This window comes from Nicotiana attenuata, unplaced genomic scaffold (genome assembly GCF_001879085.1).
Source record: "Nicotiana attenuata strain UT unplaced genomic scaffold, NIATTr2, whole genome shotgun sequence".
Classification (NCBI taxonomy): domain Eukaryota; kingdom Viridiplantae; phylum Streptophyta; class Magnoliopsida; order Solanales; family Solanaceae; genus Nicotiana; species Nicotiana attenuata.
Genome location: NW_017674716.1, coordinates 31,592 through 48,292, shown reverse-complemented (window position 1 = coordinate 48,292; position 16,701 = coordinate 31,592). Strand labels below are relative to the sequence as shown.

General features: G+C 37.4%; 1 protein-coding gene across 1 annotated transcript; it reads right to left on the bottom strand.

Annotated features, from left to right (window-relative positions):
* Window positions 1–2,325: 2,325 nt before the first annotated feature.
* LOC109219160 (probable inactive patatin-3-Kuras 1) lies at window positions 2,326–7,630 on the bottom strand. Its single transcript, XM_019383590.1, has 5 exons — window positions 7,583–7,630; window positions 5,768–5,929; window positions 3,992–4,294; window positions 2,495–2,637; window positions 2,326–2,383 (listed from the first exon to the last, which is right to left on the bottom strand). The coding sequence occupies exons 1-5, from the start codon at window positions 7,628–7,630 to the stop codon at window positions 2,326–2,328; spliced, it is 714 nt and encodes a 237-aa protein (XP_019239135.1).
* Between the last annotated feature and the right edge of the window lie 9,071 nt (window positions 7,631–16,701).

Below are 16,701 nucleotides of genomic sequence, written 5' to 3'. Positions count from 1 at the left end.
ATATGGACCTATTTTCAGGCTCGAAATCTCAAACGTACCTCGATAGCACCAAAGTATAATTCAAACAAAATTTAAAGAACTAGAAAAACTTCAATGAACCAACTTTCAATATTAAGTGCCGAATGCTCCCGGATCACCCCGATACCCGATCCGAACACATGCCCAAGTCCAAAATCATCATACAAACCTATTGGAACTATCACATCCCGGTTCCAACGTTGTTTACTCAAAATGTTGACTCAAGTCAAACTTGGCCATCATAAGCTACTATTAAGGAACTAAGTGTACCGATTTCAACTCGAACCCTTCCAAACCTAAACCAACTATTTCTACAAGTCATAAAACAGTAAAAGCACATACTAGAAGTCTTAATTAGGGGAACGAGAATCTAGAAAGCAAAACGATCGGTCGGTTCGTTACATCCATGCCCCATTCTTTATTTCATTTCTTTAATCGTCAGCGCTAATCCTAAATGATCATAATTAGACAACACATATTTTAATTTATTAGAATTTTGTTATTGGATTGTATTTAGACCATCATTTATTATTTTGTTATGAAGTTAAAGAAAAGTAATAAAATAAGGAGAATCTTTTTATGCGGGGGCGGGAAAAGAAGTGTTGCATGCGCCATTTTTATGGTATAAGTTTTAATATGTTCATATATAGAAAGATGGCAATTTAAGAAGTTAATATAACCAATATACCCGAGGCCAAAAACTAGAATGGGGATTATATATCTAACACGTAAAAATTGTGTGGGGTAGCCACTTTTTAAAGTGGTATTTATTTTTTATCCAGTATTTTCAATGCTTAGTAATAGTAGTCACTAATCTATTAAAATTAATATAAAAAGATTGTGTCACCCTTTCTTCTATCTCTTTCATGTTAGGGAGAAAAATTGTACCGCCGTCTGTGAGACGGCGGCTCCCTTTCTTCAGAAAGAATGTAATTCATATTACACTATGCAGTATTCACCAGCAACGGATCTCACAAAAATCTGTCAAACACTCAAACCATTATAGCTTGCCACCCAAATGTAAAGCGTATAGTATATGATAGAAATTCAAAAAAGTACAGTCCCTAACGTGTACTCCATGTCTGGGCAAAAAAATGCACTCAAACTGGTCATGCAAACTTCTCTGCAAATTTTGCTACATATGTATATTTTACTTGAATACACAATTTTGTTAGCTCTTGCAAAAACTTATTATTTCTCTTATGAAATGTTTATTATTCGTTGATGGACTTAAAGCTTATGCTATAGAACGTTTGGTTTTTTGCTACGTTATGGATCCTGAACTTACAGTTACAAGTTCAAAAGTTAAGGACACTTGTTCCTGAACTTCTGAGTTCCAAGTTCAAAAGTTATGGACAATTGGTTCTGAACTTAGAATTACAAGTTCAAAAGCTAAGGACACTTGGTCCTGAACTTTGACTAACAAGCTCAAAAGTTAAGGACAATAGGTCATGAATTTACAGTTACAAGTTCAAAAGTTAAGGACAATAGGTCCTGAAGTCCTCAACTTAGACTAACAAGCTCAAAAGTTAAGGACAATAGGTCCTGAACTTAGGCTAAGAAGCCCAAAAGTTAAGGACAATAGGTCCTGAACTTAGACTAACAAGCTCAAAAGTTAAGGACACTTGGTCCTGAACTTACAATTACCAGTTCAAAAGTTAAGGACACTTGGTCTTGAACTTAGACTAACAAGCTCAAAAGTTAAGGACAATAGGTCCTGAACATAAACTTACAAGTTCAAAAGTTAAGGACAAGTAGTCCTTAACTTAGAGTTACAAGCACAGAACTTAAGGACAGGTAGTCCTGAACTTCGAGTTCCAAGTTCAAAAGTTAAGGACATATAGTCCTGAAGTCCTGAACATAGAGTTGCAAGTTCAAAAGTTAAGGACACTTGGTCCTGAACTTTTATGAGCAGAAGGGTGTTTTCGTCCGGGCAGATAAAGTTTATTAAAGCAGTGGCTAAAGACTAAAGATATTTTAAACAATGGCTTAAAAGTAAATACATGTGTTATTAGTGGGTAACCGCGCACTCCCCCCTATCTAACGCCATTATTCTACAGCAATCAAGGGGATTAAAATTGCACAATTGATATAATTGAAGGTTAAATATGTTGTCAAATTACATACGGACTGAAACAAGAATAACATCATAATTCAGGGACTAAAATTACTATTTTCCCTTTCTTTTTATGTTGTTTTGGCTTAGCATATTACATAGAGGGATATCTCTAGTGAAATTTATCCCTCAACCTTACAAGCGCTTATTCTTTAGCGTAATAAGAAACAATAACAATCAAGACCTTAGAGTTATTGAGAGGCTTTGTTTGCTCGGAGTTTCTTCCTTTCTGAGAGCAGTTTTGCAAACCTACGTACAAAGGAAACAATTATAAGTAGAAATAAAATAGATTTTTAATTCGACCAAAAAACAGGCTCTAAATAGATTTAAAAAATGATGGTTAATATATATGTGTTTTACCTCTTTAGAGCTTCCTCATTGGTTTCAGAATTCCCATTGGAAGCTTGTTTCTTCAACAAGTTTTCACCAACTTGTACCAGTAACTTCATATTATCTTCTGAAGCATCATCTGATTGGATAGTTGTGCCTATTAATGCATTTTCCTTGTATTACACATAAAGAATAATTAATTACACTTTATGTTCCAATTTATGAAGGGAACCTAGGAGCAACAACAAAATTATTGTCGTGTGACCTATAGGTTACGGGTTCGGGCTGTGTAATCAGCCACTGATTACCATTGCTCCAAGGTTTCGTGTGACCTATAGGTCACAGATTCGAGCCATCAGCCATTAATGCCTGCATCAGGGTAGGCTGCCTACATTAATTCCCCTTAGGGTGCGGTCCTTCACAGACACTACTTGAATACGGGATGCTTCGTGCACCAGGTTGACCTTGCCCTTTCTGTTCCAATTTATGTGACAATAATTATTGTTTAGTCTGCTCTAAAAATAATGACAGCTTGTTAAATTTGAAAATAATTTAACTTAAACTTCTTTTATTTTTAGTGAAAAGTTTTTATGATCACACAAATAGCCATGAGATATTGGAAACTTACAAATTTTTCATGTTTTCCCCACCCCAGGAGTAAAGTGTGAAGCTCAACTTTGATCTTTTTTTCCCTCTTTCATGTTAACTACTAAAATAATGTTTTACTAAAAAAATCTTGGGTACAATTGACGTCATGTCAACATCGAAGATTGACTGCAAGGGCAAAAAAAAGGACCCAGTCCTACTTTCTAATGTTACAAAATGGAATGAATATATCCACAACAGTAATTGGTTATGATAACAATGAAGATATGTGGATGCATGAGATTATTCCACGCTTGCTTCGAGTTCTAAGAATTGAGAAATTTAGTAATTTCCACTTTAATATATGCGGTGTGAATTCAAATTAGAAATGATGCTGAATGGACTTTTTTAAACTACTTTTAATCCCATTAAAAAGATTTGAAAAAATAGCTCCGCATCAGAATTTTAAAGCACGCTCATCAGAATTTGAAGCACCAAGAATTCTAATGATCATTAGAATTTTCAGCGCTAGAATTTTGAAGCACAAAAAATTCTATTGTTTTTCGCCCAGAATGCTGAAAAATTCTGGTGATATGTCAGGATTTATGGCAAAATCCTAATAAAATTCTCGTGATATGTCAGGAAAAATCCTGCTCAACGTATCTTAAAATTCAGTTATGAGGGAATTTTCTCAAAACTTTCTTTTATTGGGGTCAAAAGATCACTAGTGGCACAAAAGTATCCTATTTTTGTTATTCTCCAGGATTCGGTCAATGAGTACCCAATAAAAAAGGTTAGTTATGATAGCTTCCTAGCTATGATCGACACTAAACTCATAAATCATCAGTTATACCTACAATGATGCCTTACTCTTAAATTAATCAACATGAAATAATCATATAATTAGGAGTGTTAAGGTGTTTTTGAGCGAGATTGCCTTACTTCAATCCTGAGGTAATTCGTTTCAGCACCAAGGGCTCGATAGATGGTGGCGATGTAATAAGCATTCATGATAGCACTTGCTTCAGATTGCATTTCACCAAGAGGACTCGAATTATTATTGAATAGCCAGGAAACAAGACCCCAATTAGCTGCCTCCTGTGCTGTGTATGTCCCAGCAAAATCTGCAGTAGTGCCAGTCCCTAATGAGAGCAGCAGAATTTGTTTGAAGTCCAATGGCTTGATAGAGGCAAATGATGGATCCGCCTCCGCACTGTTGGCTACTGTGCTTAGGGCAATTAAGGCCTGTCAACCATTGTATATGTATGCACTAATTAACATTTATGATCAATTAGAAGTTCGTCGTTACTCGTCATTTTAAATGTCTATTAATTACTTGTTTTTTGGGACAAAAGGAAATATTTTACGTATTAATTTGCATTGTTACAAAAGTGAGCGCGACTATTATTAAAGCATGTTACATCCTAGTTAGACATATACTCCCTTTGCTCATTTTTAGTTGTCCACTTTCAATTTTGCACTTCCCTTAAGAAAAAAATAAATGAAGTATGTATTTTACAATTTTATCCATAAATATAATAGCATTTGAAAAAGTCTTGAAAAATGATTTGAGAAACGGATATTTAATGATAAGGGTAAAACAAAAAAAAAAAGATTGTCTTTATCTTGATTTGCTAAAATGAACAAGTAAAAGTGAAAATGTATTTTTAGTATAGAAGACAAGTAAAAATGAATAGAAGGAGAATAAATTTTTGTATATAAGCAACAAGAACAAAAACGATAAACCCAGTAGAATCCCACAAGCGGGGTTGGGGAGGGTAATGTGTACGCTGATCTAAACCCGACCTTAAAAGTAGAGAGACTTTTTCCGATAAACCCCGGCTCATGGAAAAATAAAATGGGATTGTTACACAAATAACCGGTTAGATTCATTGTTTACTTTTTTTAGCCGATATACGTAAATTATGCATTGATTATACATAGTTATACATATATTATACATCCTCTGGCTGTTTTTAGTTTAAAAGATTAAGTGGGAGTCTATTTGAGTTAAATCTATAAATAAATAAGAAAATAGTAGCAACAAACGGTAAGATGATGTTGGAAAAAATTGAAAGATTATGGAGAATAAACGATTTAGCTTAAGGCGTGTCAAAGACACTGTCCTTAAGGATATTTCGCCCACACCATGATAAATAAATTAGGCGTATCCCCCAGGATTCAACAAGCTCTTCTAGTATAACTAGGAGCAGAAACAACAAAGCTTAATCAAAATAAACCCAGCACAATAGAAAAAATCTAGAAGAAAAGCTTTCACTTTTTTCACTCACTCTTCAAAGTAACACATAGGAAAATATATATATAGTCCAAAGATCTTAACGTCTGATGGTAAGCAACATTAAGAAAATAATTCAAAGTCATTAAAAGCTATTCAAATGGGTGTTACAAATAAAACCATTAAGGCTAATAAAAAGTTAGTTATAATATTATAATAATGGTTATTAATTATGGGTAGTAAATGATAATGATTATACTATATTTTATTTTTGAGATTAGAAATATCTTCTAACAGATGACACACACTGATTTATATGATAATCAAAGATACATTATGATTATTAAAGTAGAGTTAATGAGCATGCTGTTGAATAAATCAAGTGAGATAATCCACACTAATTAAAGAGACCCCTAAATAAATTCTTTTAATATATCTAACAAAAGAAGATTATCAAGATGATTTATAGGAGGGACATGTACCGGATTGACAGCAAGAACAGCACCATCAATAAGATTGAATTTATACTGATTTCCTTTACCATCATCATTCTCAAAATAAAATTGAGGAAAAAAAGTTGGAGCAGCCGAGGTGCCAACGCATATGTCAGACAACTTAGCATCCAAATGAGGAGAGTTTGCTATCTGTATTTGTTTCAAAATAAAGAATAATTACTTGCCATATATGTAAGAGTTTATGGACATGCACATATATTTTATATTAAGAATAATTGTATGTTGGTTGCTATCGTTAAAAAATTGATCAAGTTAAAAGTGATATGCTAAGGTTTAAAGTTAAATGAGTCAATAAGATACCTCCAAAGTATGGGGTCTTATGTGTAGATATTCAGATGTAATTTCTAATTTAATGATGAGCTAAATTAGAATTACGTAAACTGTGTGCATCTATAAATAGAGGTTATGGTCTCCAAATCATATGTAGGGTTCTTTTCGATTATCCCATTGTTGGAAAAGGGAGAGCCGACATCTGTGCAATTCCTACGTCTTGGTTTGGAAGACTACTAACCACTAGACAGAAGAATTCAAGTCGTTTTCATGGATTCAGGTATGCTTCCGCATCTAATTTTTATTCTCGATGATTTAACATAAAAGTTCTTGGGTAAAAGATGATAATTTTATCTTAAAGTATTTTGGTTCTAACAATTGGTATCGGAGCCGATATCATGTTAAATCATTGAGACGCTTTTCAGGCTATTGGTTGATTAAATAGATATACATAAATTTAAAAATAGGTGCTTATGGTAGTGGCGGCATATGTGTGTTTCTACCACAGATATTAGCTTTTAGGCTTACATAAATTAATTGTTTTGGGATTTTGATTAAGAATATAAAGAAGTTGTTGGTTTGCCTACTGGTGCCTCAAAACGGCATTTGTAATTGCTATTAAGATGGAGATTTTACGCTCCAGATCAGCCACCAAATAATACTGTAACAATCAGACCGGTCGTTTTGAATATATGAACCTGATTTCCATTTTACTGCTTCACACATGTGTATTTATGGTATTATGACTTGTGGTGTTATTTAGTTTTATTCTGGAAATGTTTTGGGTTGATTTGAACCGTTTGGTTCTTGGTTTAGAAGCCTAAGTTAGAAATGTTTATCAAAGTTTGGCTTTTGTGAAAACGACCCTGGATCAGTGTTTTGATAGCTCCGATAGGTTCGTAACGTGATTTTTGACTTGGGCGTATGCCCGAAATTAAATTCGGAGGTCCCTAGGTTGATTTGACTTATTTTGCCGAAAGTTGGCAATTTGAGGTTTAGAAGTTTTCCCAAGTTAGACCGTAGGTTGACTTTTTGGCTATCGGGTATGGAATTTAGTTTTGGGAGTTAGAATAGGTCCGTTTTACTATTTGAAAATTGTCTGTAAAATTTGGTATTATTTGGAGTTGGATTGATAGGATTTGGACGCTTAGTTGCAATTCTAGAGGTTCTTGAACTTTTTCTTGAAATTCATGCGTTTTGATATCCGATTCGTAGTTCTAGATATGTTTTTGTGTTTAATTGCACGAGCGAGTTCATATGATATTTTTAGACTTGTGTGGATGTTTTGTTAGGATCCCCGAGGGCTCGGGTGAGTTTCGGACGTGTTTCGGAATGATTATGAACTGAAACAGGTTGTTGGTGTGCTGGTGTCTCTGATGTCGCAATTGCGAACACCAGCATCGCGATGGCGATCCTAGCAGGGGGGGGGGGGGTCTCAGGTGTTGCATTTGCGATTACTGGATCGCAATTGCGAAGTAGTACCTAGGCTGGGTAGGTTCGCATTTGCGACACATTAGTCGCAATTGCGGGGGAAGCAGGCTTCGCAATTGTGAAGCCCATGTCGCATTTGCGACTTCCCACGTAGACCGTCAGTGCTGCAATTGCGAGGCATTCTTCACAATTGGAAGGGTGCTAGTATCGGATTTTGCGATATCTGCAATTGAATAAAAGGTTAGAAAGTATGGATTTCATCTCATGTTTTCTCATTTTAGAACCCTAGACTTGGTAGGAGGCGATTTAGAGAGGGGATTTTCATCTACAAATATTGGGTAAGTGATTCAAATCAATTTTCTACTGTTCATGATTATATCTTAGATTTAACATCAAATTTATGAGAATCAAAGAGGAGTTTTAGGGATTTTTGTCAAGGTTTTGAGACATAAAATTTTGGATTTTGATAATCGATTTGGACTCGGATTTGAAAACAAAACACATATATGAACTCAGGGGATTATGGGTAGTCGGAATATACCCTTGGATCGGGTTTTCACTGGGCGAGCCCGTGGATTGATTTTTGTTGACTTTTTTAGGAATTGTGTAAAGATTATAGCTTTATCTATCGTAATTTATTTTCCATTGCATTGTTTGATGATATTAATTCATTTTTTGTTAGATTTGAGCTGTGAAGGTGAATTTTAGGGGAAAAGCTATTTTTGAGGCTTGATTTGGCCTAGTTGAGGTAAGTATATTGTCTATCTTTGAGTGGGGTAACTACCCTTAGGACTTGGGTTATTTGTGTTATTTTTATTATGTAAAAGACGTGTACACGAGGTGACGAGCCAGTAGACGGGCTTATATGTGATATTTTTACCGGTTTGGACTTTTAGACTTCTTCATGCATTTAATTGAAACCGTCATAACATGTTATATCCTTCATTGTTAAATTCTCTCTCACATGCTCTAATTGACCTTGTTAGCACATGTTTTATCTTTTATTATTATTGCTTTTATATGCTTTAGTTGAAGCTGCTACCTCTTTTATTGTCGTGTTACCTCTTTTATTGTTAAATTACCCTTACTTAAAGTTCCCCAAACCCCACTTGTGAGACTACACTAAGTTTGTTGTTGTTTGTTGTACCCTTACTTGAAGTTGTCATTCGTGGGAATATCTTCTTATTGGGATACTGATGTTGGAGTTGTGAAAGATATTAAGACATTGAGGTTGAAGTTGTTGATTGTTGAGATATCTTTCCTTGTTGAGTATTTATTATTCATATTGTTATTATTGAGATTCTTGCAGACATTATGGTTGAGCCATGGGTTTGTTGTGATAAAATTGATATTGTTAATTTTTACAAGTGTGGTGGCATATGGGAACGTGTGGTGCGAGTTGATTATTGTGTTGTGATATTAATACGCATGTGGTAGTATAAGGACAGGGGTTGACACGCATACGGTGAGATAAAGTGGGATTTATATGCGTGTTGCTAGTAAAGGAATTACTTGAAGCCATGTGGTGAGATAAGGGGGCTAAAAACGTGTAGCTATTTAGAAAAAATATTTTTAGAAAAATAAATGCAAGGCTCACGCGATGATATAAGGAAGATTTTGATTGTGACTTGTGAAATGAGATTATGAGGTGCAATGCCTCGGTTGTGATTCTTGATGTACTTTCTATGTTAAAAGGCTTGTTGGTCGAACAGTTCTTGTTGATTCTTCATCTGTCTTACTTATATTTGTCCGTATTTGATTACTGTTGTTCTATTCAAGTGTTCACTTCTCGTTGCCTTTACCACCTTAAATTTCTGTTGTTAGTTTACAATATTACACTGTTTAATGTCATTCATTTCCTCACTCTTTATTATTAGATTATACTATACTCTGTTAAGTTTTCTTGTCCTAGTAGGTGTATTGAGCTGACTTCGTCACTACTCTACCGGTGTTAGGCTTGATACTTACTGGGTACTGTTGTGATGTACTCATACTACACTCTGCATATTTTTGTGCAGATCTAGGTACATCTACTCATGTCGGACGCCAGTGATCGATTAGTTATTGTCCGGAGACTTCAAGGTATACCTACTAGACACTCGTAGGCCTCGAAGTCACCTTCTGTCATTCCTTTTACTACTGTTTATCCTATTATCAGACATGTTTTATTAGAGATTTTAGTATATTTTTGTAGAGCTTATGACTCAGTTCCATCATTTATGGGAATTTTGTTACTGATGTTTCATTTTGGAGCTATTATGAGCTTTATCACTTTATTCTATTATCTTAGTTTATTATTTCTGTTAAGCTATCACTGAGTCTTACAGACTAGGTGTCATCATGATATCCTATGGTGCGAAATTGGGGTCGTGACAATTTGGTATTAGAGCACTAGGTCCATAGGTATTGCGAGTCATAACAAATTTTAGTAGAGTCTTGCGGATCGGTATAGAGACGCCTGTACTTATCTTCGAGAGGCTGCAAACTGTTAGAAGATTCCACTTCCTTGATTCCTTATCATGCGAATTGTTGATTCCGAAACCTAAGTCTTTGTATTTATATTCTCTCATAGATGGTGAGGACATGCACTGCTGGATCTGATTATCAGACACCCGCGCCCCCTGCTAGAGCCGCGCGAGGCCGAGGTCGGGGCAAAGGCCGAGGAGGGGCATGTGCTGCAGCTAGAGCATCTGCCCGAGCACCGACTGCGGAGTAGCTCTGATTGGGGGACAAGCACCCAAGACGCCTGTTGTTGCCCCTAGAATTCAGGAGACCCTAGCATAGTTTTTGAGCATGTTCGGCACTCTAGCTCATGCGGGATTGATTCCCCTTGCACCAGCCACATCTCAGGCTGGGGGAGGAGCTTAGACTCTTGCGGCCCGTACCCCATAGCAACAGATCCACATTGATCAGGTCCCGAGTGTCCTACTAGCAAAGCCCGTTATACCGGCTCATCCTAAGGTTAGGCCAGAGGTATCTGAGGAGGAGAAGAGGAGACTTGAGAGGTTCAAGAAGTATGATCCTTCTACTTTCAACGGCAGAGCTAGAGAAGTGCCATCGTATTCTCCGCATAATTGGTATTGTGGAGGTGAGCGGAGTTGCTTTTATTATATTTCATTCGTTAAGAGCAGCGTATTGGTGGTGGAAGGCTTACGAGGAGGGTACTAATGCAGCCCCACTCATATGGGCTCAGTTTTCAAAGATGTTTTTGAGAGGGTTTGTTCCCTAGACCCTTCGGGATGTGTGGCACACAGAGTTTAAGCAGCTGCGTCAGGAGACTATGTCGATGTCAGAGTATGATATTATATTCAGTGAGTTATCCCGACATGTACCTGCATTGGTTTCTACAATCAGAGAGCGGGTATGGTCTTAAATTCAGCATGGCTCGAGAGTTGGAGACGGATACTCCATTTCAGCAAGTTGTAGAGATCGCTCGGAGGTTGGAAGATATGCGGTGCTGAAAGAGAGAGGACAGGGAGGCCAAAAGGCCTAGAGATTTTGGAGGGTATAGTGGTGCCCACGCACCGCTTGCATCCCGTCATGGTAGAGGCTATGTGAGGTGCCCAGTTCATTCAGCACTCCCAGCTACTAGTAGTGCTCTGGCTATTCCGGGATCTCAAGTTACCTATTTTGCTCAGCCACTGTCCAGTGCACCTCCTGCACGAGGTGACTTCAGCAGTCAGTCCAGCCAACTAGGCCAGAGTCAGTTTCAGCAGCCACGCCCAGCGAGAGATTATTTTGAGTATGGTGATACCAGACATATGGAGAGGGAATGCCCCAGACTTAGGAGGGTTGCACTTCCACGTAGTGCACAAGCTCTACGGATTTCACATGGTCCACAAAGTTCACAGGGTCCAGAGAGTTCATAGGCCATAGTTTCTGCTCAAGTTGCCTCTCCACCTAGGGGTGGAGGTCAGGAGGGTAGAGGCTGCCCTAAAGGGGAAGGCTAGGCTTGTTTCTATGCTTTTCCTGCTAGGACGAAGGCGGTTGCATGAGATGCTGTCATCATAGGTATTGTTCCAGTCTATCATATAGATGCTTCAGTCTTATTTGATTCGGGTTCCACTTATTCATAAGTGTCATCTTACTTTGCACCGTATTTGGATATATCTCGTGAATCTTTGAGTGCTCTTTTGTATGTATCCATGCCTGTGGGAGATTCTATTATTGTAGATCGTGTTTATCGCTCATGTTTAGTCGTTATTGGTGGTTATGACACCAGAGTTGATTTATTGCTGATTAGTATGGTAGATTTAGCATGACGCATGGATTGGTTGTCACCCTATCACACTATTCTGGATTGTCATGCCAAGACTGTGACATTGGCCATTCCAGGTACGGTTAGAGTGGAGGGGTACATTGGATTATATTCCTAATAGATTTGTATCCTTTTTTAAGGAACAACCGATGGTTGATCAAGGGTGAGAAGCGTATCTAGCTTTTGTGAAGGATGTTAGTGCTGATACTCCTACCGCTGAGTCAATTCCGATAGTGAGAGATGTCCTAAATGTGTTCCCAACAGACCTCTCGGGCATGCCGCCCCATAGGGATATCAATAATTGACCTGGTGCCGGGCAATCAGCCCATTTCTATTCAACCATATCGTATGGCACTATTGGAGTTGAAGGAGCTAAAGGAACAACTTCAGGAACTACTTGATAAGGGTTTCATCCAGCCGAGTGTTTCACCTTGGTGTGGTCCGATTCTATTTGTGAAGAAGAAGGTTAGTTCTATGTTGATGTGTATTGATTATAGGCAGTTGGACAAGATTATAGTAAAGAACAAGTACCCATTACCACATATTGATGATTTGTTTGATCAGCTTCAGGGAGCTAGAGTTTTCTCGAAGATTGATTTGAGGTCAAGGTATCATCAACTGAAGTTTCGGGATCCCAATATCCCGAGACTGCTTTCAGGACTCGGTGTGGTCACTATGAGTGTCTAGTGATGTCATTAGGGCTGACCAACTCCCCAACAAACTTTATGCACTTGGTAAACAGTATTCTAGTCATATCTTGACTCATTCGTCATCGTATTTAGTGACGACATCTTGGTATATCCTCGTAGCCAAGAGGATGATGAGCAGCATCTAAGGATCATGCTCCGAACCTTGAGGGGGAAGAAGTTGTATGCAGAATTCTCCAAGTGTTAATTCTGGCTTGATTCAGTGGCATTTTTGGGTCATGTGGTGTCTAGTAAGGGGATCAAGGTAGATCCGAAGAAGATTGAGGTAGTTCTGAGTTGGCCTACCATCTTCAGCTACTGAGATTCGGAGTTTCCTTGGTTTGGTTGGATATTATCACCGTTTCGTATAGGTTTTCTCATCCATTGCTGCACCTTTGACTAGAATGACCAAGAAGGGTGCTCCTTTCAGATGGTCCGAGGAGTGTGAGGCGAGCTTTCAGAAGCTCAAGACTGCATTAACCACTAGCCCAGTGTTGGTTTTGCCTACATACTCGGGGTCTTACGGTGTGTATTGTGATGTGTCGCGTATTAGGCTTGGAACGATGTTGATACAAGACTAGGGTGATTGCCTACGCATCTGCGCAGTTGAAGGTTCATGAGAAGAACCCGATTCACGACTTAGAGTTGGCAGCTATTTGTCATGCATTGAAGATTTGGAGGCACTATCTGTACTGTGTGAGGTCTATACCGACCACCGGAGTCTCCAGCATTTGCTCAAGCAGAAAGACCTTAATTTGCGGAAATGTAGAAGGTTTGATTTGCTGAAGGTCTATGATATAATTATTCTGTATGATCTTGGGATGGACAATGTGGTGGCCGATGCCTTGAGTAGAAAGGCATAGAGGCCATTTGGGATATTGTAATGACCCAGCCGATCGTTTTGACCAATTGCATCAAGTTTGGTAGTTTGAGGTCATAAATAGATTCAAATGGTGTATTATGACTTGCGTACATCATCGACTTTGGTTTTTGAGTGGTTCAGAGTTGATTTTGAAGGAGGACTCTCACTTGAGAAGCTTGAAGTTGAAAGAGTTTACCAAGTTTGACGTTTTTGTATTTCACCTCGGATCAAAGTTTTGATGGTCCCAGTAGGTTCAGATCGTGATTTGGACTTGGGCGTATGCCCGGAGTTTCAATTGGATGTTTCTAGAAGGTTTCAACACCATTTGGCGGAAGTTGGCCACGGTTTGACTTTTAGTCTATCGGGTTTGGATTTTAGTTTCAGGACTTGGAATAGGTCCGTTTCATTAGTTGGGACTTGTATGCAAAAGTTGGTGTTGTTTGGAGTTGATTTTATGTGGTTCGGACGCTTGGATGTAATTCTAGAAGTTTTTGAGGTTCATTATGATTTTTATGTGTTTTGTTGTCTGATTTGTTATTCTAGATTTTATTTAGGCATTTTGATCATGCGATCGAGTTCCTATAATGTTTTTAGGCTTGTGTGGATGTTTGGTTTGGAGCCCGGGGCTCGGGTGAGTTTCAGATTGGTTTTGTAAAATTTGGAGTGCTGGTGCTAGTTCAATCGCAACTGCGATGTTTTTGTCGCAAATGCTACAATTGCATTTGCGAGGTTATCCTCGCTTTTGCCAATCTGGGCTGCTAGGGAAGGAACCTGGCATTTACGAGGAATTGATTCGCATTTACGAATACAGGGGGCTCGCTTTTGCAAGATAATGGTCACTTTTGCGACGAGCTACTGGGTGGAACACCTTCGCATTTGCGAAGTTTTGTGTCGCAAATGCAACGTTTGCAGGCTTGGTTGTGATCCTTTTACTGCAATTTCAAGGGTCGTATTTGCAAACCCCAGGTCGCAAATGCGACACTTGCAGCTGGTTTATAGCTGAGCACTTCGGGACTTAGCTTCATTTTATCATGTTTTGAACCCTAGACTCGGTAAGAGGCGATTTTGTGAAGAGATTTTCATACCAAACTATTGGGTAAGCGATTTCAATTAAATTTCCAACTATATTTCATGCTTATATATTATATTTAACATCAAATATATGATGATCAAAATGGAAAATTGGGGGATTATCGTCAAAGTGTTGAAAATTGAGAATTTGAGTTTTGAGAGTCGAATTGGACTCGGATTTGAAAACCAAACATATATATGAAGTCATGGGGCTATGGATAGTCGAGACCTACTCTTCAACTAGGATTTTGACTGGGTGAGCTCAGGGTTGACTTTGGGAAATTATAGAAAGGTCATATCTTTATTAATTGGAATTGGTTTCTCTCGCATTGTTTGATAATATTAAGTCGTTTTTGGCTTGATTTGAGTCAAGCGGAGGTGAATTTTAAAGGGAAAATTTATTTTGAGTATTGATTTCGCCTAACTGAGGTAAGTATCATGCCTAACTTTGTGTGGGAAAAACTACTCCTTAGGATTTTGGTTGATACTATTCGAATTATGTGAAAGACGTGTACACGAGGTGACGAGTGTGTACACGAGCTTATATGTGGAATTTTACTGGTTTAGGCTCTTAGGCTTCTTCTTTCATTTAATTGAAGTGTTTAATACATATTCTATCTATTTTTGTCAGGTTTACTCCTTACAAGCTTAAATTGTTAATTGCAATTATTTGTTAAATTCATGCCTTATCCTCTATGTGCCTTAATTGTTAATTGATCTTTGTAATTGTGTCTTTATTTATGAACCGTCATTACTTGCTATTTGACTTTGTGAGTCATCATGTAACTATTTTATCCGCGTGTGACCTTCTTTGTTTAGTTCCTTTATTTTGTTTAATTTTTTGATACGTCATAATTGGGTATAGTTTATTTGCTTAATTCATATTGTTTGGGGATCGGGTTTCATGCCGCAACGGTATTGAAATAATATGAAAAGATATGATATGGAGCGATAAAGATGGATGACATGATATAGGTGAGATCGGGTTGCACGCCGCAGCGGATTGATATATTGCAATTGTTAGTAAAGTTATTCCTCGTTGTGATTCTCATGGTACATTTTATGTTGGAACGTTTATCGGATGAACGATTATTGTTGTTTCATAATCATTTCGCTTGTATTTGAACGTATTTGGTTGGCTGTCGGTATTCTAGTAATGGAATGGTAATGACTTCTTGTGTGAATCATGCATTCTACGTGATTTGTTGTGTTGCTTTAGCATGCCAATTTGTGTTTCCGTTATTTCTTGGTAAATTAATTGTCAAGGTGAATTAATGTTCATGGGATCATTATCTCATATTCAGTTGAGTTGTTGGTAACATAGGGGTTCTAAATAAAAGAATTCTTAAGGTGCTTTACTTATGTAACTTTCAAATAAAACTCGTTATCTCACTCGGTGCTTTACTATTTAAAGTGGTTAACTCATTTCTACTTTAAATGGTTTTCAAATTATATTCAACACCCTAATTGATGTTTACATTACTTAAAAATTGTCATCACATTTTACTTTCAACAAATTATATATTTAACTCGTTAATTTACGGGTGTTTTACTTCGTTTAAACACAATATTTTTACTTAACTTATTGATTTCTAAACTAAACCTATCTGATACCCCATTTTGTATAACTTGCTCTTATTTCAGTTTATTTGATTTCTAAAATAAACTTATTATCTCATTTGATGCCTTAATTTATTTTAGATTATTGTTACGGTTATCTAGTATTAAATATATATTTTTCGATCACATAATTGATATTTGACATGGTTACAATGTACATGGTAGCAAGTGGGCCTTTCCGTACGAAGGTGATTGTTATTGTGGGCACGAGGTACCAGACGTGATAATTTAGAAATTTACTCATGACTTGTGGTTACGAGGTGTGGTGCCTCAGGGTAATTCTTGTTGCCAGTCCATGCGTTGGGAACGATTTGATTAATTGAGTTGCCATCTGTTTTCCTTATTTGAGTTCATTCAAATCTCCTTGGTGTTCGGATTGTGCTACTGCTTTATTCCCGTCTACTTATTGCTGCTATTTGTGCTTCTATTATTTTCATTGTTGGTTGTAAATCAATAATCCTTCTGCTACTAGTCTCACATTGATGTTCTTTCCATTATTAGCTTTATCTTATATCTTCCACAGGCATATATGTAACGATCTTGCCGGTCATTTTGATCATTATAGCCTTGTTCTCCTATTAATTGATTATTTTATGTTCGTTTGTGGTTATTTGACTTGTCGGGGTATTGGTTTGGTTCCGGAGATGTTTCGGAATGAATTAGGATACTTAGTCCCAAGGTTGGAAGCCTAAGTTGAAAGAGT